We start from the raw sequence: 24,673 nt of genomic DNA on the forward strand, positions 1-24,673 counted from the left end.
GACACATCTCACCTGGCCAGGAATCTGCCCTGGAGCATCCCAAGCCCACTGATTAAAGGCAGACAGCAGGTATTTCCAGGTCAGGTTGGGACCTCAGGTCTGCACTGATTTGCATGTTGCTCACCTCTTTGAATCTGGGTTTCCTGCAGGAACGTTCCCCTCTATACACCCTGGGGATGTTGCAAAATCACAGTGCCCACCACACACAATGATGACTCAATGGTGGCCATCACCACAAGTGACACTCAAGGTGCCTGCCACAGGGGCCACCGCCACACCTCACAGCTGTTCCAGAGTGAGCTGCAGGATTCCAACAAGAGCAGCAAACACATGGTGCTTACTGTGTGCAGGCACTGTGCTAAGGACATCATCTACATCGACCCATTCAGTCCTTATCACTGTCCTGGGAGGTAGCAGCAGACTCAACCATTTGACAAGAGGGCACACTGAGGCACAGAGCTGTTGAGCAGCTTGCTAGCTCACCGAGCGAGAACGTGGCGGAGCTGGGGTTGGATCCCAGGCCATCTGACCTCGAGCCTGTGCTCTCAGGCAGTACTCTGAATTCTGCTTCAACGTAAAGATGAGGGGGGACTTTTCACTGGATTCTGGGTGATAAGCATGATATTGTCCTTTAATTAGGGCATTAAGATGACTTTTCTGGCCTGGTGCACTGGCTCACGCCTGTAATCCCACTGCTTTGGAAGGCTGAAGTAGGAGGATCACTAGAAGCCAGGAGTTAGAGGTAGCCTGGACAATGTATCGAGACACTGTTGCTAACACAAATGTTAAAAATCAGCCAGGTGGGTGTGGAAACACGTGCCTGTAGTCCTAGCTACTTGGGAGGCGGAGGCAGCAGGATCACTGGAGCCCAGGAGTTTGAAGCCACAGTGAGCACTGATTGCACCACTGCATTCCCGCCTGAGACCCTGTCTCAGAAAAATAAAGGTGATCATTCTTTTCCTTGACCAACACCACAGGATAATGGTAAAATACAAAATGCCGTAATAGTCCACCTCCCATCTCCTTTAAAAATCTAGGCACTGGGCTGGATGCGGTGGGTCACACTTGTAATCCCATCACTTTGGGAGGCTGAGGCAGGTAGAGGTCAGAAGTTCGCGACCAGCCTGGCCAACATGGTGAACCCCCATCTCTACTAAGAATACAAAAAATTAGCTGGGTGTGGTGGTGGATGGCTGTAATCTCCAGCTAGCTACTCGGGAGGCTGAGGCAGGAGAATCACTTGAATCCAGGAGGTGGAGGTTGCAGTGAGCCAAGATTGCACCACTGCACTCCAGCCTGGGCAACAAGAGTGAAACAAAGTCTGAAAAAAAAAACCAAAAAAAACCTAGGCACCAAAACAAAGGTGCCAATGGATAGAAGAAAAGAAATAAAATCCCAAACTGAGACAAAGCGAGAGCCCATCTCCGGAAGTTCGGAATTCTAAATGGGAACAAGCCCCCTTTGCTGAGGACACGGAGGAAGCACCACAGCAAGGTGCTTTGCATCTCTACTCCTCACTGTGACAGTCATCTAAGCAGGCTGCAGAAAACGGGGACAGAGGACGGGAGCAAGACCTTCCACCCACCGATCTGACCAACCCTGGCTATCACACCCACTGCTCTCCCTCGGCCCTTTTTCTGAGCATTCCTTTGCTATTTGCAGACTCGTTCTGGAAGGGTATATGTGGGTTTGTGCCTTGCACAGTCATCTACTTTTAAGTCAAAGAAGGGACTGTTGCTAAGGGGGCATGGGCAGCGGAACACAGCACAGCCCCCAAGATGCCTCCTCTCTCTGCATGAGGCCAGTATCTCCTGAGTGACCTGCTGGGCTTTTGCAGGTCACCGTGCTGCAGCTGAGTGTCTGCCCCACAATGAGCTGAACCTGCAGGTCCCGCTGCCCCTGCTCCATGATGCTGTTTCTTAGACGGTAAACAGCACTGAGAGAGAATGTGGTAAGTGGATTTTCAGGGGCCGGTAGTGGTGGACGTGTTGGTGCGTGTGAGCTGAGCTAGGACTTCACACACCTGGGAGGGTACAGCACGGGGACTCAGGGATGCCAGCCAGGTGCCAGGCACTGCAGGTTGGTTTGCAGCCTCTCTGTGTGGAAACCTGAGCACATCTGACCAAGCAGGCTTATGCACTTAGAAAAGCCTGTCGAAGAAGTCTTTCACCCTTCTAATTACTAGTGTACCATAATAGAGACCTAATAACTAACAGGAAAAACAGGTTTTAGCCTGTGCAAAAGCCAGACTTGACTTCTCTTTTTGCTATCAGTGGATGCTGCATGGGTAATTGATGTATACCAGCCTATGGACATGAGATTCTGTGTGCAATGCAGGGACCTGTGCTGTGCAATTCAGCAAAGCCAGAGATTGCAAACTGGGACTTGTGCTGTGTTTGGTTTGGCTGGTCCTCTGCTTCAAAGATAGTGAATTTTAAACTTAGGAAACTCTATGGAAAGGCTCATTCTTGACTGCTAACCATGACTCACAGGTTCTCCCCTGCCCCTGATTATTTTGCTTGTAAACAAAAAGGTTTCCCTTGAGTTTCTAGTCCAAATTCACAGGCATAATGACACAGTCCATAATGGTACAGAGTGAGAAATCACCAAGCCCGTAATTTTAATTTATGAATTTCTGGTATGAACAGCTGAGTAAGGTTAGGTAAATTTTACCTGATTTACAAAGGGGAGACTGAATTGCTGCTCTCAGAGTTTACCAACATCTGCTCAGTGCCTTTGAGGCCAAAGCAGGAGGGTGTAAAAATCCATCACCCATGACTTTACCCCTGCCAGGTCAGCTCCAAGGGGTTTTAATATGCATATGCACTTCAGTGAAGTGTGTCTCTCCAAGTCTATATTCTGCACAAGGAAAGAAATTTTCCCAATCTGTGGGCCCCCTGCCCCTGGCAAGAGCACAGGACAAGCATAAAAATTCAAACTTGGCTGGGTACAGTGGCTCACGCCTATAATCCCAGCACTTTGGGAGGCCAAGGTGGGTGGATCACAAGGTCAAGAGATCGAGACCATCCTGGACAACAAGGTGAAACCCCGTCTCTATTAAAAACAGAAAAATTAGCTGGGCATGGTGGTGTGTGCCTGTAGTCCCAGCTACTTGGGAGTATGAGGCAGAAGAATCGCTTGAATCTGGGAGGTGGAGGCTGCAGTGAGCCGAGATCATGCCATTGCACTACTGCACTCTAGCCTGGTGACAGAGGGAGACTTCGTATCAAAATAAAAAAAAAAAAAGAAAATTCAAACTTCAGGGCTGTGAAGGTTATGACCTCACCACTTCTCCCCCAGGCACTTCTCAGTCTATACGGCAAGATCTTTGTGGGATATCTGGAGCATATTTTGGACCTTATCTTCTCAGCAAGCACTTAAACCAATTGAATTATCATTTTATTTCTAGATAGTTTGGTTCTTTTTGAAAATGATTACTATTATTGTAAAAAAATTTTTAAAATACAGTAATGTTTAAAGAAGAAAATGTTGAGTATAATAGCAAAATCAAAAAGCATTACTTCTATTTTTTTTCTAGGTATTTTAACACAGTAGAGATTATTACGTATATACAATCTGTCTACTGCTTTGATGCCCAGTAACCCCCACAAGCATTAAACTCTTATTAGTAAAACTTCTTAAAAATATTTCAGGCCGGGCGCAGTGGCTCACGCCTGTAATCCCAGCACTTTGGGAGGCCAAGGTGGGTGGATCACGAGGTCAAGAGATTGAAATCATCTTGGCCAACATGGTGAAACCCCCTCTCTACTAAAAAATACAAAAATTAGCTGGGTATGGTGGTGCACGCCTGTAGTCCCAGCTACTCAGGAGGCTGAGGCAGAAGAATTGCTTCAACCCAGGAGGCAGAGGTTGCAGTGAGCCGAGATCGTGCCACTGCACTCCAGCCTGGCGCCTGGTGACGGAACGAGATTCTGTCTTGAAAAAAAAAAAAATTTTCAAAGGCCAAGGCCATTCTATCCTATGGCTGTTGGGATTTTTACTAGACATTATTGTGGGTTATCTGATGTTTCCAATTTTTATTACTATATTATAAATAATACAGAGTACCTGGATTGAAGGGATTGGCTATTGTGAAGTCTCCTGACACAACCGTTACTCTGCAGGCTGGAAAGGGTACACCTGCCTTTGCTTATTTTTGTCTCATTTCTTTAAGCCTTAGAGCAATGCAACAATGTTTGATAAACAGGAGCTTAACAGCTATCTTGGAGCTCAAACCTAAGAAGGAAAGAGGCAGAGTCAGCGTCCTCATCCCTCCCCCTACCTGGTGGGAGTGGTTCTTACAGAGAGAGTGGGAGGACAGAAACCAGGCACAGCACCTGCAAAAAGGCCAAAGGATTTCCAAGTCCAAATAGAGAAGGAAACAGATAGGGAGCTGATGCATTTGCACCCAGTGACATACAAACCACAGGACAGGGACTCTGTTCCTAAGACCTGGGTGTCTAGAGCCTCATTTTCTTCATTCTCAAATAAGGAAAAAGACTGAGCATTTTTCACATAAACATGGATAGAGAACTTCAGACCCATAAACAGAATTTCTCACCTTTCGAAGTCTTGCAAGGAGACCTGCTACGTGCTCGTGCTGTTCCGATCTAGCAAGATCTTCTGCCGTCTTTCCATCCTGTTGGAGAAAAATGCACTAGTTTCTTTTCTCTAAAAAGGAGAGCTGTGTGTGTCCCATACCCCAATTCCGTGGGTCTGAGGCAGAAACAAGCATAGCAGGTGTGAGATGCAAGCCAAGTGGACAAAGAGCATGTCCTAGTGTGTTTCCCTGGCTGCGAGATCCTTATTTCACTCGGTTGTCCAGGACAGGAAGATAAGAAGCAGGAACAAAGCACATACACACTGGTGTCTTCCTGTCCAACAGCGACACCTCGCAGGCCCACAGGTTTCATCACAACTCCACAGTCTCCTTAGCTGGCTGGTTCCTCCCTGTTCCGAACCCCTCTCTCCAATTAGGGAGACAGTTAAGATTCTCATTAGGTGCCAAATTCTAGTTAGTGCAAGCTACCACGTTTCAGTCCTCACAGGAACAAACCCAGTCCTTGCATGATGCTAACTCCTGGTAATGACTGTACATTTCAAAGGAAATACTTAGTTTGACAGTCAATTTTGATTGAAAGATTGTTTGGTGAACAGAAAACAAGGAAATAAGAGTTCACAGCACTTTTATGCTTGCTTTTCATTTAGACTTCATAGGCTGCAGTTTCACACTAAATAAATTTGTTTCTGTATCTACACCATGAATATGCATGATGACAACAAGGATTTATTGAACACCACCTTATAATATGTGCCAGACCCAGGTGTCAGTGTTCTGCAAGCCTTAATCCTTGCAGTCACCCCTGGGAGGCAGAAACTGTCACTGTTCCCCTGCCACTGGGCAGAAAGGGACATGTAGGGGCTTTTCTGTTGTAGTTTTAGAGATCACTAAAAATTCAAAAGTACAAAGATGAAAAGCAATTAAAAAAATAAAAAGAATTTTTTTAAATAAAAAAACAAGGATTTGGTTTATCTATCAATGCTTATCAAAAACAAAGTTGCATCCCTGTAGAAGCTTAGGGATATCCGAAATCTATTTAACAGCAACCTCTCAGTTCTTCAACCCGAGTCACTCCCTGAGTCATGCCTTGGGTTCCATTCAGATAGTGCTGCTCAGTCTTGCCAACACTGACATTTTGCACCAGACTATTCTCTGTTGTTGGGCCTGTCTTGTGCCTCTTAGAAATTTTAGTAGCATCTCTGGTTTCTACACACTAGGTGGCAGTAGCGCACCCTAACTCCCAGTTGTGACAACCAAAAATCAGTCTAGACATTGCCAATTGTGGGGTAGGGGGAGCGCTGGGGCGGCAGGGGGCGGGGGCGGAGGGGGGCAAAATCACCCTGCTGAGACCACTGCCTTAGGCTGCTGGTTGAAGTCCAGATGGCTGCTACAGAGGAGGCTTGCTGCACAATCAGGACTGCCTGTCTCTCTCTGCTCCCTTAAAGTCCTGAAATATCCTCTAGTGGGCAGGCGAGGGTTTCAAGCTTGCTTTGGGGGTGAATTAGGTACCTTATCAGACACTGCATCTCCAACCAGGGATCCATGCCAAATGCTCTAGTTTCTTTATGGACACAAGAAGAGTCCATAAAGAGAAGGGGCTCTCCACTACACTCTGGAATCACCTGTAAAACTTAAAAATATTCTGTCACCCATCTCCCACACAGACACTGCTGTCATCAGTATGGGGTACATCCTGGGCTCCAAGGTGATTATACTGTGCAGCAGCAAGGTTTGGGAACCACTGCCCTAGTTAGAGGAAATCTGAGCCTTGACTGAAGTTTCCTGCCCCTGATACGTCTGAACAGGACGCTCCTCTTGCAGAGCTCAGACGTGCACATAACACGGGCAGAGACTTTTCACTGACAGGTTGAACTCTTCACTGTTCAGCCTCTTCAAAGTCAAGGGAACCACCATCAACAATACTTCCTCACAGCAGGTCTGGTGGCTTACGCCTGTAACCCCAGCACTTTGGGAGGCCAAAGTGGGTGGATCATCTGAGGTCAGGAGTTTGAGACCAGGCTGGCTAACACGGTGAAACGCTGTCTCTACTAAACATACAAAAATTAGCCGGGTGTGGTGGCACATGCCTGTAATTCCAGCTACTCAGGAGGCTGAGACATGAGAATCGCTCGAACCCAGGAGGCAGAGGTTGCAGTGAGCTGAGATTGCCCCACTGCACTCCAGCCTGGGTGACAGAGTGAGACTCCATCTCAAAAAATAAAAAATAAAAAGATAAAAATGGTTCCTGACATTTACACTGCACTTTACAGCTTGCAAAACATGTTGCTCAAAGGATACTATTCGGACTTTCAACAGAAATGCCTGCCAGTGCAGTGGAGACAGTTTGAAGCTGGGAGAAGACTCAGGTTGAAGTCCTGAACCCACCCTTCACCGGCTATGTGGTCAGTCACTTGGCCTTCCCAAGCCTGGGTTTCCTCATCTGGAAGATGGAAAATGTAACTCTCCCTGCACAGGTTCTTGAGCAGGTGAGAGAAAACCAAATGGAAAGAAGCCGCACAGTGCCAGGCACAGAAGCAGCAGGAGTGCTGGAAATTATTCACAGAAGAGCTGAGACTTGCCCTAACACCTGGCCTTCTGTCTGAGAGGGAAAGGGGTAGAAGTCAGATCTCTGCATTTTGGTCTCGGCTCTACTGGACACCCTGATGGAGGTTGAAAAGCAGCACTAACGCTTGCTGCCCTCCTCCTATCCAACAGAGCTCATGGACTCAATGAAGTGCATGCATTGAAAAGATACAGAAAGATGGCCAAGTGTCTCGGCACCCAGCTGTCCATCATCTCAACCTGAGCCTTGGGGACCAAGTGGCTGCAGAAGGGTGAGTTGGGTCTAGAAATTAGGGTGTCTCTTTTGTGCGTCAGCAGCCCCCCACACTACATTCTAGACTATAGGCAGTGATTCCCAAGTTGGCAGCATGACATGGAAAGAAATCCATGGAAAGGTGAAAGGCCACTTCACTTACTGTGTTCAAGAAGCCAGAGCCCCAAAGGCCAGCCAGTTTTAGGAGCCTGCCCTTCACAGTCACACTGCTTACTGACATCTGGGGAAGTGCTCTCGGTCAGGACTTCTAGTGTCACGTGTAATATGCCTTGCAATGGAACAGATGGGGTCTCAACTAGGGCAGGCATTGACAGGGAAACCAATCTGTGTATCCCCCAATGAAAAGATGCTCTGAACGAAGATACACAGTCATTTAAACACCTTCAGATAGTGTGGGGACAAATGTGGATTTTTTGTTAATCTACAGAATTATAAGGGCTCATCTACTTAGCACTCGGTCAACAAACATTCCATGTCCTGCTTGGACTATGGCATCATTCATTTCTTCCTTCCTTCGTACGTTCATCTAGCAGGTATTTACTGAGCACCTATTATGCACAGGCCTATGGATACAGCAGTAAATAAAACCAACAAAAGACTCTATCCTCACGGGATCCAGAATCTAGTGGGGAGGACAGACAAGAAACAAATAGGTGAGTAAAATACTCACTTAGGTCAGGTGGTGATAGGTGCTATGAAGAAAAATGGGGCAGGGGAGATGAGGGGCAGTCCTGGTGGCAATAAGGGAGTGGGGGAGAGAAAGGCCTCTCTGCAAAGGTGAAGTTTGCATCAAAACCTGCAGAAGGTGAGAGAGCAAATCACATGGATACCTGGGAAGGCGCTGCTCAGGCCCAAGAACAGCAAGTGCAAAGGCCCTGGGGGCAGTGGATGGCCAGCACTTTTGAAGAATGTCAAGGAAGCTCATGCAGCTGATGCGGAGGAAGAGGGGAGGAGGAGGAGCAGGAGATGGAGGTAGGGAGGCAATGTCAGGGGCAGCTCCTTGGGGAGGCCCCCATTTGAAGGGCTCTGGCCCCCATGGGAAGCTCCTAGAGCATCTGAGCAAGGAGGACAAGATCTGCCTTACGTTTGACCAGGCAGATCTGTGGGGAACAGGCTGTGGACAGGTCAGGGTGGAAGCAGGGGGCTCACTTAGGAGGCAGCAATGAATTCCCAGTGATCCCTGCCCAAGGGCTCACTCCTCCTAGGAGAAATCTGGATATGATTCCAATAGAGCAAGGAAGGCAAAGGGACCCGCAGCCCACAGGGGTAAATCACACACACCGGAGAGGCTGGGACGCAGGTTTCCTGGGCGGAGGTGAATGCTGACAGTGAGGATGAGTGGGTGCCATGGCATGCTCCATGAATGTTATGGGCTGTGTGCCCACATGCCCGTAGCAGGCATTCCAAGTCTCTTTCACTCTGAAGGCAGAGCATATCAGGTAGCCTCAGGGCAGAAGTGGGCACAGAGATGTGTGCCTGTGTGTGCTGGCACTGTGGGCACACTATGCGCAGGGGAGTGAAGGGGGAAACAGGGAGCTCCAGGGTGAAAGGACAGCAGGTGCCAACTCCATGATAGGGGAGCTGGCAGGGGCTTCCCAGGACCTGGCCACAGCTGCAGGGGTGCAGGGGGGAAAGGAGGGCTGGGCAGAGGCTGCAGAGGTCACATCCTGAAGGCAGAGGAGACCCAGATGGAGGTGAAAGTGGAGCGCACTGAGTGGCTAGCATTTCTAGAAAGATAAACATGGAGCTGGATGGACCAGTCTAAGGGGCAAGAGGCTACAGTGCAGGGGTGGGTTAAGAGTCCGACTGGTTTGGAGGAACTGCAGGGTGATGCTCTTAACCAGGTGGGGGCTGGAGGGGTAGGTGCTTCGTGGTCATGGAGAATTGGGAGGAGACTTAGTAGGCTGCGGGCTGGCTGTTAACAGTTGAGGAGAGTGTAAGGAGAGCTCTCGTGTTCCTGGCAGGGTGACAGACGCGTGCTGAAGCCCTTTGCAGAGGTTGGACACTGGGGAGGAGGAGGCACAGAACTGGAGGGAGGGGACCTGGTATGGGGAGGTCAGGGGCCACTGAAGGTGCTGTGTGAAGCTGGCACTTGGGCAGACCTGAACATGGGCCTCCGTGTTGGGCGGCTGCAAGTCTGGGGGCTAGCAAGGGCTGGGGGGATGGACAGGGAGAGGGTGGATTGCAGGGTAGACCAGCAGGAAGCAGAGGCCCGGGGAGAAGCAGGACACGGGGACTTTTTCACCAAGGGTGTCCAGTCCTGGGGCTATCTAGTGAAAGAGGCTCACGGGTAGCGGCTAGGGCTTGGGTGGAAAGATGACAGAGGGAAAGGAAGAGCTGGCTGCGAGTCAGGGAGCGCTCACAGGGGGCGGGGTGAGAGCCGGGCCAGGCTCATGAGGGCTTCGGGGTGGCTGGGAAAGTTCTACTGCTTGACCTGCATGGAATTCAAGGGTGTTTGTCTTGTGGAAAGTCACTAAGCTTTATATTGGTTCATGTGCTTCTCCATCTATGTTTTGTTTTATGATAAGAAAGTTTGGAAGGAAAGAGCTGTTAGGAAGTGAGTGGGGACTCTGCTGAGGGTCACGTGGAGTGGAAGACAGACAGTGGAGGCTGCAGGAGTTGGGGAGGCAAGGGCAAAGAGGGGATAGGATATGCAGACTTGTTCAGGTCATCCCGGCTGAGGACCCAGCTGAGTGGGAAGACGGCAGCAGGGGCTGCTGGTGGTCAGGGGTGGTTCTGAAGTAGAGGAGGATGGAGCTGCTTCTGGAGGGTGGGAGGAAGGCGTGGGTGCTGGGCCTTCCAGGAAGACCAGAGGCCCCTCCCTAGGCCTTGACTCAGCCTGAAGCCTGCAGAGTAGGCATGCATTGTGAGTGCACAGAAGGAAGGCTTCGTGTAAACCAAAGAATGTGAAAGATCTCAATAATTTAAGAATACTAGAAGTCTTCGCCAGTTCAATTAGGCAAGAGAAATAAAGGCATCCAAATTGGAAAAGACGAAGTCAAATGATCCCTGTTCGCTGATGGCATAATTTTGTATCTAGAGAACTCTGAAGATGTCACCAAAAAATTCTCAGTGTTAATAAGTTAATTCAGTAAAATTTTGGAATACAAAATTAACATACAAAAATCAGTAGAGTTTCTATATACCAATGACGATCTAGCCAAGGGCCAAATCAAGAAGGCTATCCCATTTACAATAGCTACCAACAAAAATACTAGGAATATATTTAACCAAGGAGGTGAAAGATCTCTATGAGGCAAACTAAGAAACACTAATGAAACAAATTGTAGATGACACAACAAATGGAAAAACATCCTGTACTCATGGATGGGAAGAATTGATATTGTTGAAATGACGACCATACTGCCCCAAACAATCTACAGATTCAATGCAATCCCCATCAAAATACCCCCTCATTTTTCACAGAATTAGAAAAAACAATTCTAAAGTTCATATGAAACCACAAAAGGGCTCAAATAGCCAAAGCAATCCTAAGCAAAAAGAGCAAAGCTAGAGACAACACACTGACTAACTCCAAATTACACTAGACGGCTATAGTAACCAAAACAGCATGGTACCCACAGAAAAAAAGATAATGGAACAGAACAGGGAACCCAGAAAGAAAGCCACATACTTAGAGCCAACTTCTCTCTGACAAAATTGATAGGAACATACAACGGAAAAAGGACACACCTTTTCCATAAAGTGCTGGGAAAATTGGATATCTATTTGCAGAAAATTAAAACTGTATCCTTCTCTCTCATCATTTGCAGAAGTCAACTCAAGATAGATTAAAGACTTAAACAGAAGATCTTAAATTATAAAACTACGAGAAGAAAACCCAGGGAAAGCTTTTCTAACATTGGTCTAGGCACATAATTCATGACGAAGACCTCAAAAGCATAGGCAACGAAACTAAAAATAAACAAAGAGGAGTTAAACTAAAAGCTTCTGCACAGGAAAATAAACAGTCAACATAGTGAACAGACTACTTGCAGAATGAGAGAAAATATCTGCAAACTCTACATTCAGCAGGGAACTAATTCCGGAATGTATCAGGAACTCAAACAACTTGACAACAACAACAACAACAAAAGCTCAAATAGTCTCATTTAGAAGTGCAGTAAGAACATAAAGAGACATTTTCAAAAGAAGACAAATGGCCAACATACATGAAAAACATGTTCAACATCACCAATCATCAGAGATATTCAAGATAAAACTACAATGAGGTATCATATTAACACCAATCAGAATGGCTGTTATTAAAAAGTAAAAAAAAAAACCCTGATGTTTGAGAGGATGCAGAGAAAAGGGAACTTTTATACATTATTGGTGGGAATGTAAATTAGTACAACCTCTATGGAAAACAGTCGTGGAATCATGTCGACTTCTCAAATAACTAAAAATAGAACCCCCATTCGTTTCAGCAATCCCACTACTGGGTAACTACCTGAAGGAAAATAAATCATTATATGAAAAAGATATCTGCACTTGTATGTTTACTGCAGGACTATTCACAGTAGCAAAGGTAGGAAATCGAACAGAGGACTGGACTTTAAAAATGTTGTATATATACACAATGGAATGCTACTTGGCCATTAAGAAAAGGAAATCAGGCTGGGCGTGGTGGCTCACGCCTGTAACTCCACCAATTTGGGAAGCTGAGGCCAGCGGATCACAAGGTCAGGAAATCGATACCATCCTGACCAACATGGGGAAATCCCGTCTCTACTAAAAATTAAAAAATTAGCTGGGTGTGGTGGTGTGGGCCTGTAGTACCAGCAACTCAGGAGACTGAGGCAGGAGAATCGCTTGAATCTGGGAGGCAGAGGTTGCAGTAAGCCGAGATAGAGCCACTGCACTTCAGCCTGGCGACAGAGATTGTCAAAAAAAAAAAAAAAAAAGAAAAAGAAAAGGAACTCATGTCCTTTGCAGCAACATGGATGGAAATGGAGGCCATTATCCTAAGTGAAACAACTGAGACACAGAAAACCAAATAACACATGCTCTCACTTAAAGCGGGTGCTAAATGATGTGTACACAGGGAAGGAGAGTGTGGAATGATGGGCAATGGGGACTTGGAGGGGTGAGAGGAGGGGGGCCTGGAGGATGGGAGTTTGTTCGGTGCATACAATGTGCTTTGCTCCAGTGATGGACACACTAAAGACCTTGACTTCACCCCAATGTAATATACATGGAGAAAATTGCACTTGTACCCCACAAATGCGTACAAATAATAAATCAATAAATTTACTGACTTACAGGTTAGTAGGGTAATATTTGCATATCTTGTGCTAATATTTTATTGACATTCATTTCCTCTGTTTCTTTTTCCTTCTTCGATGTGGCTGTTAGGAAACTTAAACCGAGGGACGTGGTGCAGTCACGTTTCCGAGAGCGGCGTCCTCAGTAAGACCCTCCGGGGTCTCCCCGGCCCAGCGGGAGAGGAAGCCGCGGTTCCCTGCGGGGAAGGCCGGACACATCCAGCTCTGCTCACCCTCCCCGCTCCGGGGCTTCGGCGCCGGCTGCAGCCACTGAGCTCCCACCACGGGAGGGCGCTGTAGGCCGCCGAGCTCGGGTCTGAACCGGGCGCTTCTCCCGGGACTCTGCCCCTCTGAGGTGGGGACCCGGCCTGCAGGTTCCAGCGATGCCCCCCGCAGGGGCGCCCCCAGCCTCTGTCCACACCCTCAGGACCTGCTCCTTCCTGTCACCACGCTGTCCCATTCGGTGACTGTAATTGACAGCCGTGACTCTCGGGTCAGCGTCCCTCTCCCATTTCCAGAAGTCTCCCGAGGGGCGCCCGCCTGTCTTGTCCCCCTGGCCTCCCCGCTATCGGCGCGCCCGGTGTGTGCGGAGAGACTGAATGGCCGGCGGAATGCGCGCGACGGGTGCGGCTCCGAGGCTGGTTCTGGGCACCGTGGGAGGGGCCTGGGGACAGGACGCTTCTACGGTGGGAAGCGGGAGAGCGAGGAGGTGCACGGAGGGACCTGAGGAGGCGCCAAGCGGGGATCACGGGCGCAGCTGTCGTGGGGAAGGGCAGAAAGAGCCAAGAATTTCGGAGGGACCCCGCAGAGGGGGCCGCACATTTCAGCGGCCCCAGCCCGCACTGCGGGAATCGGCAACGTCAGCTGCAGGCGTCTTCAATAGTGGCCTGGCTGGGTCTTTCATGAGGCAACACATAGAAAAAAATATATTTCTTCGTCTTGAAAATGCATATAAATGTTCTATCAGGGAGTAACTAGACCCTGCGCCCAAGCATGGCTGGGCAGGGCTTGACGTTGACAATGGCCGCTGGATCTAGCAAGTCGGGCAGAGCAGGGTGATGTGGGTTAGGTATGGTGGGTGCGTTTGCAGTGCGTGACCTGGTGCCCTAGAAAGGGGCCCCATCCCATGTGGAGTACTGGTAATAACTGGGCCTGCAGAGGACGCACAGAGCCGGGTCCCCCACCACACAGAGCAGACCTTTTACTTCTGGGGAGGGAATGACATCCTGACTACATGAGTGCACTCGGGGAGGTGACATCCTAGGCCCAACAGTCAGAAAACACTTTCCATCAATGGCCAGGCAAGTCAGTTGTTTGGGCTCTGTGGGCCACATGGTCTCTGTCACAACTGCTCAGCTCTGACACCTGGTGTGGAAGCAGCCAGGGTCAATACAAACCTTAGGCATGGCTATGTCCCAATAAGACTTCACTTACAAAACCCAGCCGTGGGATAGGGCCCGTGGGCCATGGTGTGCTAACCTCTGGATGATCTCCAGGAAATGAGGCTCTCTTCCAGCCTGAGGGCCTGAGGTTGGCTGCCACATTAAAACACCACTTGGTCTCCTCAGACAATCACCCTCTGTCAGCAAAGTTGTAATCTGCGAGTCCAGGACTCTCCCACACAAAAACTGGATGGTCAGCCTACTCTCAGGCCAGCAACCTCTCGGATGCTATTTCATTGCAGCCATAGAACTGCAGCCATACCTCATCAGCTGATGCATTTTTCTTCTTGGGTATTTCATGAAATGTGAATCAAAGGGTTTCCTCATCAGGGAGGGGCTAGGTCTGGCACTGGGAGCAGGGAGGGAGGGAACTGAAGAAATCTCACTTAAAATACTCTGCAAAGCCTGACCCTGTAAGCAACTCCTGCTTATGGCACCCGGCAGCCTCATCTTGTGGGGCACATGTGGAGATTGCACCCAACACCCACCGAGGATTCTTCCTCCCCCAGCTCCTTCTAAAGGGCAGAGGCTCCGGTGCACTGGGGCAGGGGAGTATTTAGGAAGGGGGAGTACACACATCCCACCAGGCAGGGGCCCTGGTGTGTGACACAAAAAAGGCCAGCGGGAAGCAGCAGAATCCCTGGCAGAGCAGGGGGTGGTGAGACAGAAGAGGACAAACATTAAGGAGACATTATGCTGGGCATGTGTGGGCACATGTCTGTGTCACTGCGGCGGAGGAGCTGCGGCTCAACAGCAGCCTGGCTGCTTTACAATGTGGAGTTGCCAAGTAAGCCCTGTCCCTCCTGCCCTGGAGGTGCCAGAGGCTCCCAACAGCTCCCAGCAGCTCCCTCCTGCGTGAAGCCCTGTGGGCACTCACCGCGGTCAGTGCCTCCACGCTGGCTCCCATCAGACAGAGGTACCGGACCACGTCCAGGATCCCGTTGTTGGCCGCAAGGTGCAGAGGCGTTCGTCCATACTGGGAAAAGAGAAAAAAGGCCAAAGGTTGTTCTTCTCGTGCAGTTGCTGAGGATGACATTCCGGAGACACAACGTGAAGGAAGGGGTCAGGGGCCACCAGAAAGAAGGAAGAAGCCACCTCCCTTCTCCTGAAACTTGCTCGCCACTGGGGCAGGCCAGCCAGGCAGAACCTTTTCAAGTATTTTGCAGCTTCAAAATATAACTGCAAATATAACTAAAGTAAGTTTCCTGCTGTGCTGGCCTGAAGGAGGCAGGAGCCAAGGGCTCTAGGCCCAGAGTTCCAGCAAGATCTGCACCATCGTTCAAATTTAGACTCAGCCAGGGAAGAAGACATGGAGGACAGATATTGAAGACATTCTGATGAGTGGAAATTCCAGAACAAGCCCATAAGCCCTGTTTGTGCCTGTGGTTCACCAATTGTGTGCCAGGGTACCTCAGGGAGCTGCACTGAATTCATAGGGGTGCCCAGGAATATCTACAGTTTTTGATAAGGAACCTGGTTCTGAGACCAGGTGAACCACTCACTTGAAGTATGCAGTGTCATCATTGGACTGTACTGCCTTGCATTCCATGACATCATGTCTTTCACAGCAGGGGGCTGGTGGCTGCCCTGAGAAGAAGAGTCTTAAGGAAATCACCGTGGACAGGAAATGAGGCCGTGTCTACTCTGAGTCAAGGTTTCAGAAGTGCAGTGCCCAACAGGAGCACTCATCAGATTGTAAGTAATGTGGTCATGGAAGAAGGAAAAGATTAGTTTTCTTTCCGTTTCTGTGTATTATTTTTCTCAACTGCTGCTAAGCTGTTAGGACCTAAGTGGTTACTAAGTCGTTTGGACTGAACCACTCAATGAACAGAACTGTTGTTGTGTATTACTTTTGATCTACAGGAACCATGAAAAAAAATTACTGAACCCCTGAGGATGTTGTGAACTAAGAAAGTTTGGGAATGTCTTTTTTTATGCTATTTCTTTTTAAATATCAGTTTTTGTTATAAAGTTAACATATGTTCTTTTTTAAAATCCAAGTGCCTGGCCAGGGTGTGGTGGTTCATGCCTGTAATCCCAGCACTTTGGGAAGCTAAGACAGGTTGATCACGAGGTCAGGAGTTCAAGACCAGCCTGGCCAAGATGGTGAAACCCTGTCTCTACTAAAAATACAAAAATTTGCCAACTGTGGTGGCAGATGCCTGTAATCCCAGCTACTCGGGAGGCTGAGGCAGAGAATTGCTTGAACCTGGGAGGCGGAGGTTGCAGTTAGCTGAGATCGTGCCACTGCACTCAAGACTGGCGACAGAGCGAGACTGTGTCCCAAAAAACAAAAAAATCCAAGCACCATAGAAAAACATATAATACAAAATAAAAACCCTCCTTCTCCGCTTCGTGGCTTACTCTCAAGCTCAAGCTGCCCGGCTCAGTGCTGTCCCTGTTTAACATTTTGGTGCATTTCCTTCTGAGCGCTTATCTATGAATCCTCAACAGGAGAGAACTAATTTAAACAGCCAAGATGTGATCATAGCCCAACTTCCACTCTGTCCCTTGCCTTGTCCACCTAACAGTAGATTGGGAACAGTTTTCCATGCCTGTAACTGGAGCGATCACATTCTCGTGAATGCCTGAATCGCACCCACTGTGTGGCTGTCATGATTCATTCAGCCACTGAGGGTGGATGCTAGGCAGCTCCAATTCCTGGCCAGTGTAAACACTGCTGCAGTGTGGGACGCACTCATATTTCTTTATTATTATCTTCTGCAGTAATGCAGAAAGCAGATATGAAGCTTTGAAGCATTCTAGAGTTCATGTGAGAAGGAAAAGGGAAGGTTTTGAAGACGGGGTGAAATGTTTGGAAGATGCAGCGTAAGGGAGATGTACTTTTGGTTGTACAATGCACAGTTTTACAGAAGGGAAGAAAGCTGATGAAGAGAGTGTGATGAAGAAAAGGGCAGAGGAAATGGACACTGTTGACCGGCCCACGTTGGGAGAGAATGACACCAAACTCCTTAGCCTTCAATTCCAGGTCTGCCACCACCTGGACCCAATGTCTCCAGCTTCATTTTCTCCCTTCCCATAATCCCCTCTCTAAATACCGACCCCACACCCCCTGCGTGTCAGCACCAGCCCACAGCAGACATGCTGGCTTCCCTCTTCTCCATCTGTCAAAGCCCTGATCATCTTAAGGGATCTCCTCTGAAAAGCCTTCCCTGATTTCTTTCATATCTGAATTGTTGCTTCTGTGTTTCTGGAGCAGCTCGTGCCCATCACAGCAGCAATGACAATGAGATGCTGTTACATCTGAATGTGAGTGTGCCTAAAAGCAGCCTGAGGGCAGAGCCATTCACCTTGGCATCTACAGGTTCCTCCCTCCAGCTGGGCACAGTGCTGCCCTGGAAGGGCCTCAATAAACACCTGACAGACAGGGAGTTCTCTCTCATCCTCCCAGATGCGTGCATGTGCAAAAATGCCTTCTGTCTGCCCTTATGGGAAGCAACAACTCAAAGAGGGACAAATGGGGCCATACATTCTGCACCATCTATTTCCTTTCCTTTCCAAGCTCTCTAATATGGCCAGTTAAACAGCCACTCTCCTGATTTCCATATGAGAAAGTGGAAGAATGCAGAAATGTCTGTTCCACTGCATGAGCGTCAAAGATAGCAAGGAGGTTCTGACACGTACTGGTGACAGGGTAGGATTTGAGTGGCCATTTTTATTTCTGGAGGAATTTAATCCAGATAAGGAAAAGGCAAGACCAGGCAATGGAGAAAGAGCAACAGCCTCCTTGTGGAATGGGGATTGCACTGTGCCACCCCATGCTCACAGTTACTTGAGTGAGTCTCTATAAAGCTGGATGTGTTTTGGTGGGAAACGATGCCTTCTGTTATATTCCCGTGCTTCTTTTAAGCCCTTCTAGAGCCCCCATCACCTTTCCTTTTTAAAAAAATAGCAAAACAAGCCTGACAGCAACCCTTCTGGAGAAGCTGTAAGCCCCCCAAAGTCAGGGTGTGCCAATTATGGGAGCATCAAAACCAACCTGGGGAGCCTGTCTTCGGGGGCGGAGATGCTGAGCTTGTGTGCAGCCAGCACACTTATGTCCAGATGGGCTCTGAATTAGGGTCTGAACTTTGCTGCCAATTCCAAGGGGTTGAAACTGGAACTGATGATTTTCACATCAGCTGAGCTTCATTCAATAACAAAATCATCGACAGAAGGCCCCTACGTACAGCTGCTGTGCCATATACAGTAATTACGTAAGTTTATGTCAGCGTTTATCAACTTTACTTATAGATAGTTGCCGCATGAAAAATGTGAGACTTTTCCAGTAAATAAGCCAGTTGTTTCAAAACATGAAAGTCTGGGACTGTCTTGCGGATTTTTTAAAGAGTGTGTTTAACAAGTGAAGTTGTGCATTTAGGTATGGAGTGGAACTGGGAAGAACACCATTTCCTCTTTAGGTTAGGGCAAAGCACCATGAGATCTCAGCTCCTCCGTTCCCCCGCTCAGAAGGGGAGAGCTGATTCTAGATTCTAGCCAAGGTCTTGATGCTACTTCATACTACATTTAGCTTTCCCCTTAAGCCACTTACACAACTGACCTGGCAAGATTAGAATGGGACAAACTAAGAGAGCAACCAGCAGCTAATGGCTAAAAGCTGGGGATACTGCCTGTTCATGGCCCCAGAATATGAAATTACCAATTTCAATTTCTGTTTGAGTTAATCACATAACAAGCAAGAGGAATACATTTACATAACAGTATAATTTTCCAGCTGTTTCAGATATTCTTTTACCTCCAACACACCATACTAGAATCCTGCTGGCATTGCATATGCCACTGATAAACATTTCCTGAAATTAAATAATTAATTGCACTTGGACTTCATTTTTAGCATAATCGTAACAGCATAATGCTTGTCTTTAATATAGCTACAGGGCTAAAATCACAGGAATCTGCAATATCCTATGTTGTTTGGTAATGAAAATCTATATGGGATTCAGAGAAAAGGGTAGGTGGTGGCTAAAATCTAGATGTCAACATAAGAAATTTTTTACGAACCTAAAAGCACAATTAATTATTTTCATTTCTCCATTTTTCACCAAATGATAGCATCCCTTTGGTCTTACCACATTTGCTAAGCACAAAAAAGGTGCTAGGAACTTTTGCCCATAAAACTCTCAATGGGGAAAGCTGAGAAGAGTAATATAGGGCCAGATGTGATGGCTCATGCCTGTAATCCCAGCATTTTGGGAGGCCCAGGTGGGCAGATTGCTTGAGGTCAGGAGTTCGAGACCAGACTGGCCAACATGGTGAAATCCTGTCTCTACTAAAAATACAAAAATTAGCTGAGCATGGTGGCACAGGCCTGTTATACCAGCTACTCAGGAGGCTGATGCATGAGAATTACTTGAACCCAGGAGGCAGAGGTTGCAGCAAGTCAAGATCAGCCCACTGCACCCCAGCCTAAGTGATAGAGGCCTGAGCGAGAGAGTGAGACTCCATCTCAAAATAAAATAAATAAATAAATAAATAAATAGAAAAATAGAGTCCTGGGGATCAAATCTGAATGTCATTAGACATTTTCCTGAAGACTTAGTGCTCTAGAAAGATGCCACAATTTGTACCATGCGTCTCTGATTCCTCTATAGAGCCTCATGCTCACGTGTGTACACACAAACACACACACACACACACGCAGGATTTCCATCAGTATACAGTGAGCTATGCAGAAAATATTTGTTATTATAATAATTTTCTGTTTATGGAATTATTCAAAACTCACATGTAAAACGCAACTTAAGATGGCAAAACTTTATAAAAAAGTACATGTCCATGTAAGTAACATCCACTTTCAACAACAAACACATGCAAACAGAAACTTGACCAAAACCTGGAATCACAGGGGAGGACGCAGAATCAGTAACAGGAATCGGGTGGATGGACACAGAATCGGGACTCGGGACCCAGAACCAGGTGGAAGGACACAGGATCGGGACTCGGGACTCGGGACCCAGAACCAGGTGGTTGGACACAGAATCGGGACCCGGAACCGGGTGGAAGGACACAGAATCGGGACTCAGGACCGGAACCGGGTGGGATGGACACAGAATCGGGACCTGGAACCGGGTGGATGGACACAGAATTGGGACTTAGGACCGGAATCGGGTGGGATGGACACAGAATCGAGACTCAGGACGGGAACCGGATGGATGGACACAGCTGGAAGCTGGAGGGATCCTATCCTCTGTGCGTACCTTGTTTGAGATGTCCAAATTGCAGTTTGCTTCACAGAGGGCCACCACGATAGGCACGTTGCCATCTTTACACGCCACATGGAGGGGAGTATTGCCGTGCCTGTCTTGATAGTCAACGAAACACCCTTGGCTGAGGAGAGTCTTGATTACTTCCATCTGACACCGTCTTACAGCCAGATGAAGGGCAATGTGTCCATCCTGGAAACAAACCCCAGAGATCATGAGAGCTTTTCACTTAGGCATGTGACCTCCGTCTCTCCATCTTTCCTGCCGCCACTGGGTGAGGTTTAATTGGCAACAAGATCACTACTAAAAGGCCTAGTGGAGGATTTAAATGAAGAAACTATACTCATATAGCAGGGGTAAGGACTGGGAGGATGCGGAGCTTTACATCTTCCACTCTAAATAATCACAGCCTAAGCTGCACCAGCTTGATTAATTTGGGCTTGGGCAGTACAATCAGATAGAACATAAGTAATTGTTGATACTCCAATGGCCTCTTTAATCAAACCATTTGTAAAACACTTTTTAAAACATTTGCCCAGCAATCTTTGCCAATTTCCTAAATAGAGAGCCTATTATTTCACTTTGCACCAGGAAAAATGTGAAAGTATTGTGAAATAACTTGCTCAAGGGCTGTCATATAAATGAGAAGCAGATTTAACATGTCTTAACCTCTGCATCCCATGAAAAACCAGCCCGGGCATTCATTCTGCCTATTATAGAATCCCTGATGAATAGATGTGTTGAGTTTTAGGAGCTGAGTGGAGAGTTCTGAAACATTTCTAAAACTGAATGTGCTAGGGTTTCTCAGCCTCAGTGCTATCAGCATTTGGGGCTGGGCGATTCTCTGTCAAGGGGGCTGCCCTGTGAGCTGCAGGATGTTTAGTAGCACCACTGGCTGGGATGGATGGGATGCCAGTAGCACCTCCATCTCTTGTGACAACCAGAAAGTGTCTCCAGACATTATCTAATGTCCCCGGGGACAAAGTCGAAACTCCCTCCCCCCATGAGAACCATTGCTTTGTTCCAAGAAAATAACTTCACAAAGGGCAGATATTAAATTAACTACAGAATCCCAATCTAACTATATATAGCAACAGCACAGCCTTGTTTTAAGTACGGATCACAATAAAAACAGATGATGCTAAATTTGCTTAATTAAAAACATGGAACACCTGGTCTAGAATTGAGATTGCCAGATAACTAAGAGTGGTTTATTGTCTTTTTACAACACAGCAGATGATAGAAGTAAGTAAACCACCTATTTCTTTGTTCATCTAGAAATTAATAATATGTTGCCAATGTTAGTCCCCAATGAGAATTGTCTTGGATTCAGTGTACTGGCTCTAAAGCTAAAAAAGCTAAAAGTTACTTAGAGACCAAAGTCATTTGACAAATTCATGAATTTTGTTACATGATACAAATTAATATTAATTATTAAATACAATCTAGAAAAGTTCACAGAATCGTTGGAACAGAGAAGAGAAGGGGTAATTACAGTTGGCTGCATTCAAGTTTGTCATCTTATGGAAACAAACTGAGAAGCCTTGTGATCTCTCTCGACCCCTAGATCACTACCCAGTGTGTATGACGTCTTCCCCCATAAAGCACCTTGTCGCAAGCATTAAGGTCGGCTCCATGTTCGGCCAGACACTCCACGATATCGTGGTAGCCCCTGGCAGAGGCTGTCAGGAGGGGCGTCTCTCCTTCTCGGTTCTTGATGTTCACGTTACAGCCAGCTTCACAAAGAGCTTTGGCCACAGAGTAATAGCCGTGCCAGGCAGCACAGTGCAGGGGGGTTTCTTCTTCCTGGTCAAGGAGATGAGTGCAAAGAGGAGGAGAACACAATCATGGGAAAGAAAGTATAAAACAAGGTGAGAGTCCCTGTGAAATCTGGCAGAAATGCAACCAAGGCAGCAGAGGGAAAGAGCTCACAGGTATTGGAGTGAAAGATTAATCTGGAATGAAATAACAAGATGGGTGTGAGCCACCACCATTAAGAGGTAGATCTCATGTCTCTCGTTCTTCAGTTTTCTTTTTTCCTCCACACTTACATGTTTGATGAATTTGGCTTTCTCAGCATATGACTGACAATTGACTTTTGGGAGCCCATTGAAACCATGGGCCCTGCTTCTCTGAACAATAGATCCTTCGTGCAGGTGCATTATAGCATCTTTCTAATAAGTGCCTCACTGGCTTTATCTGACACTACTAATAGTAGTTGAGCACTTCTCTGGGCATGAGTTTCAACCTTGATGCCTCTAGCTTTTTGTCATGTTTATAACACAAGGTGAGTGGTAGCAGTATTGTTGCTTTGGCAAGGAAGTGATTAGGAGAGCCGCACTTTGACCAGTCCTGCATTTCAGGATCAACATCGTTAGATACATTTATCTGCCGATGAGAGGCCATCCTAGTTCAGTGGTTACAAATATGGACTGAAACCACACTGTGTGTGTTCAAGCCCCAGCTCTACCACTCCTGAGTTTTGTGAGCCTGGGGAAGTTACAGAAACTTGCCCTGCCTCAGTTCCCTCATCTCTAAAATGAGCATGATAGCAACAACCTCATAGGGCTGTTCAGCAGATTGAATGCATGAATGAATGAAATGGTTAGAACCTGATCCTGGCATTTGCACCTTGCACACCTTAGTTAGTACTTCTGTTTGAGTCCCTGCCCTCTGTAGTGGAAGACAGAAACCTAACTTGCATAAAACTGTAAAGGCCCTGACTGTATCATCTGGCTGCCTGTACATCCATGTGTAGAGCAGAGGAAGGAAAGACACCAGCCACAACCCACCTTGTCCTGGAAATTGGGATTGGAGCCGAAGCTGCACAGTAACTGAGCCACATCAGCGTGGCCGTAGCGAGCTGCCACGTGGAGGGCTGTCTCTCCAGACTGCAGAAGAAAAGGAGCTGATGATTCAGAGCCATGTCTGTGAAGAGACTACAGAGACCAGAACCCAAGACCTGCACCCAAGCCTGCCTGTTTCCACTCCATCCACTTTGGTCCCACCCACCCACCTCAGGCACATGCCCCTACAGTGGCTAGGACAGGGACTGGGGTTGGGGTGTCCACCACACAGTGATTATTAAGCCTACACACTTGGCTCCTCCTGTGAAGTGCAAACGACTCAGAGATGGCTCTCCCTTTTCCCTGATGGCTGTTCTCAATCTTTTTTATATACTGATACTTCTTGCTGTGTGATTTTTTTTTTTTTTTTTTTTTTTTTTTTTTTTTTTTGAGACGGAGTTTCGCTCTTGTTACCCAGGCTGGAGTGCAATGGCGCGATCTCGGCTCACCGCAACCTCCGCCTCGTGGGTTCAGGCAATTCTCCTGCCTCAGCCTCCTGAGTAGCTGGGATTACAGGCACGCGCCACCGTGCCCAGCTAATTTTTTGTATTAGTAGAGACGGGGTTTCACCATGTTGACCAGGATGGTCTCGATCTCTTGACCTCGGGATCCACCCGCCTCGGCCTCCCAAAGTGCTGGGATTACAGGCTTGAGCCACCGCGCCCGGCCGATTTTTTTTTTTTTTTAGATGGAGTCTTGCGCTGTCACCAGGCTGGAGTGCAGTGGCGCAGTCTTGGCTCACTGCAACCTCCGCCTCCTGGGTTCAAGTGATTCTTCCGCCTCAGCCTCCCGAGTAGCTGGGACCACAGGCGCGTTCCACCACACCTGGCTAATTTTTTTGTATTTTTAGTAGAGACAGGGTTTCACCATGTTGGCCAGGATGGTCTTGATTTCTTGACCTCGTGATCTGCCCGCCTCAGCCTCTCAAAGTGCTGGGATTACAGGCGTGAGCCACCATGCCTGGCCATGATTTTTTTTTTAAAACACAGCATTCAGTTTTTACTATTAGGTTCATCATTCAGCAGTTACTTAAAGGAACAGTTTTATTTATTAACAAGCTTCTCATTTCATTGCCTATGATTAGAAACTTATTTTCCTATATTCTTAGAGATTTTCTCAGAAATTTTAAAGAACATCACTATTTGCCCATATAATGACTTCCTGTGAATTAGTAACATGTGCAAATCCTTTAAGATACTTTACTTCTATCCAGCCCAAAGACAATCATCAGAATAAACAAATTTTAAGAAGACAAAACAAGATATAGTGTTGCCACCTTCCAGACAACTGCCATAATAAATGTGTGTCTCTGATGTGAATGTTACCCCTCAGATATGGTGCAGTGCACAACCCATGCAACTGTGTGTGGCAGCTTGACTAAGCATGTCAAATTAGTCTGCCAGTATTGGAAGTAGAGAAGTACATTGTACAGTTGAATTGTACAGTTGAAACATTGTACAGCTGAATTAATAATGGATGAGAATGGAGGAATCCCAG

General features: G+C 47.4%; 1 protein-coding gene across 3 annotated transcripts in view; it reads right to left on the reverse strand.

The window, feature by feature from the left end:
• Window positions 1–24,673, reverse strand: part of DAPK1 (death associated protein kinase 1) — a 209,378-nt gene that overhangs the window by 37,366 nt on the left and 147,339 nt on the right. For all 3 annotated transcript variants that reach the window (XM_012463619.2, XM_012463615.2, XM_012463628.3), the window contains 5 exons: window positions 23,123–23,221; window positions 21,939–22,136; window positions 20,325–20,522; window positions 14,984–15,082; window positions 4,562–4,639 (listed from right to left, as the gene is read on the reverse strand). In XM_012463619.2, coding sequence (XP_012319042.1) covers window positions 4,562–4,639; window positions 14,984–15,082; window positions 20,325–20,522; window positions 21,939–22,136; window positions 23,123–23,221 — 672 coding nt within the window. The remainder of the gene's footprint in view (window positions 1–4,561; window positions 4,640–14,983; window positions 15,083–20,324; window positions 20,523–21,938; window positions 22,137–23,122; window positions 23,222–24,673) is intronic.

The sequence above is a fragment of the Aotus nancymaae genome, unplaced genomic scaffold (genome assembly GCF_030222135.1).
Source record: "Aotus nancymaae isolate 86718 unplaced genomic scaffold, 86718_ANA_hifiasm-v0.15.2.pri h1tg000041l, whole genome shotgun sequence".
NCBI classification, from domain to species: Eukaryota; Metazoa; Chordata; class Mammalia; order Primates; family Aotidae; genus Aotus; species Aotus nancymaae.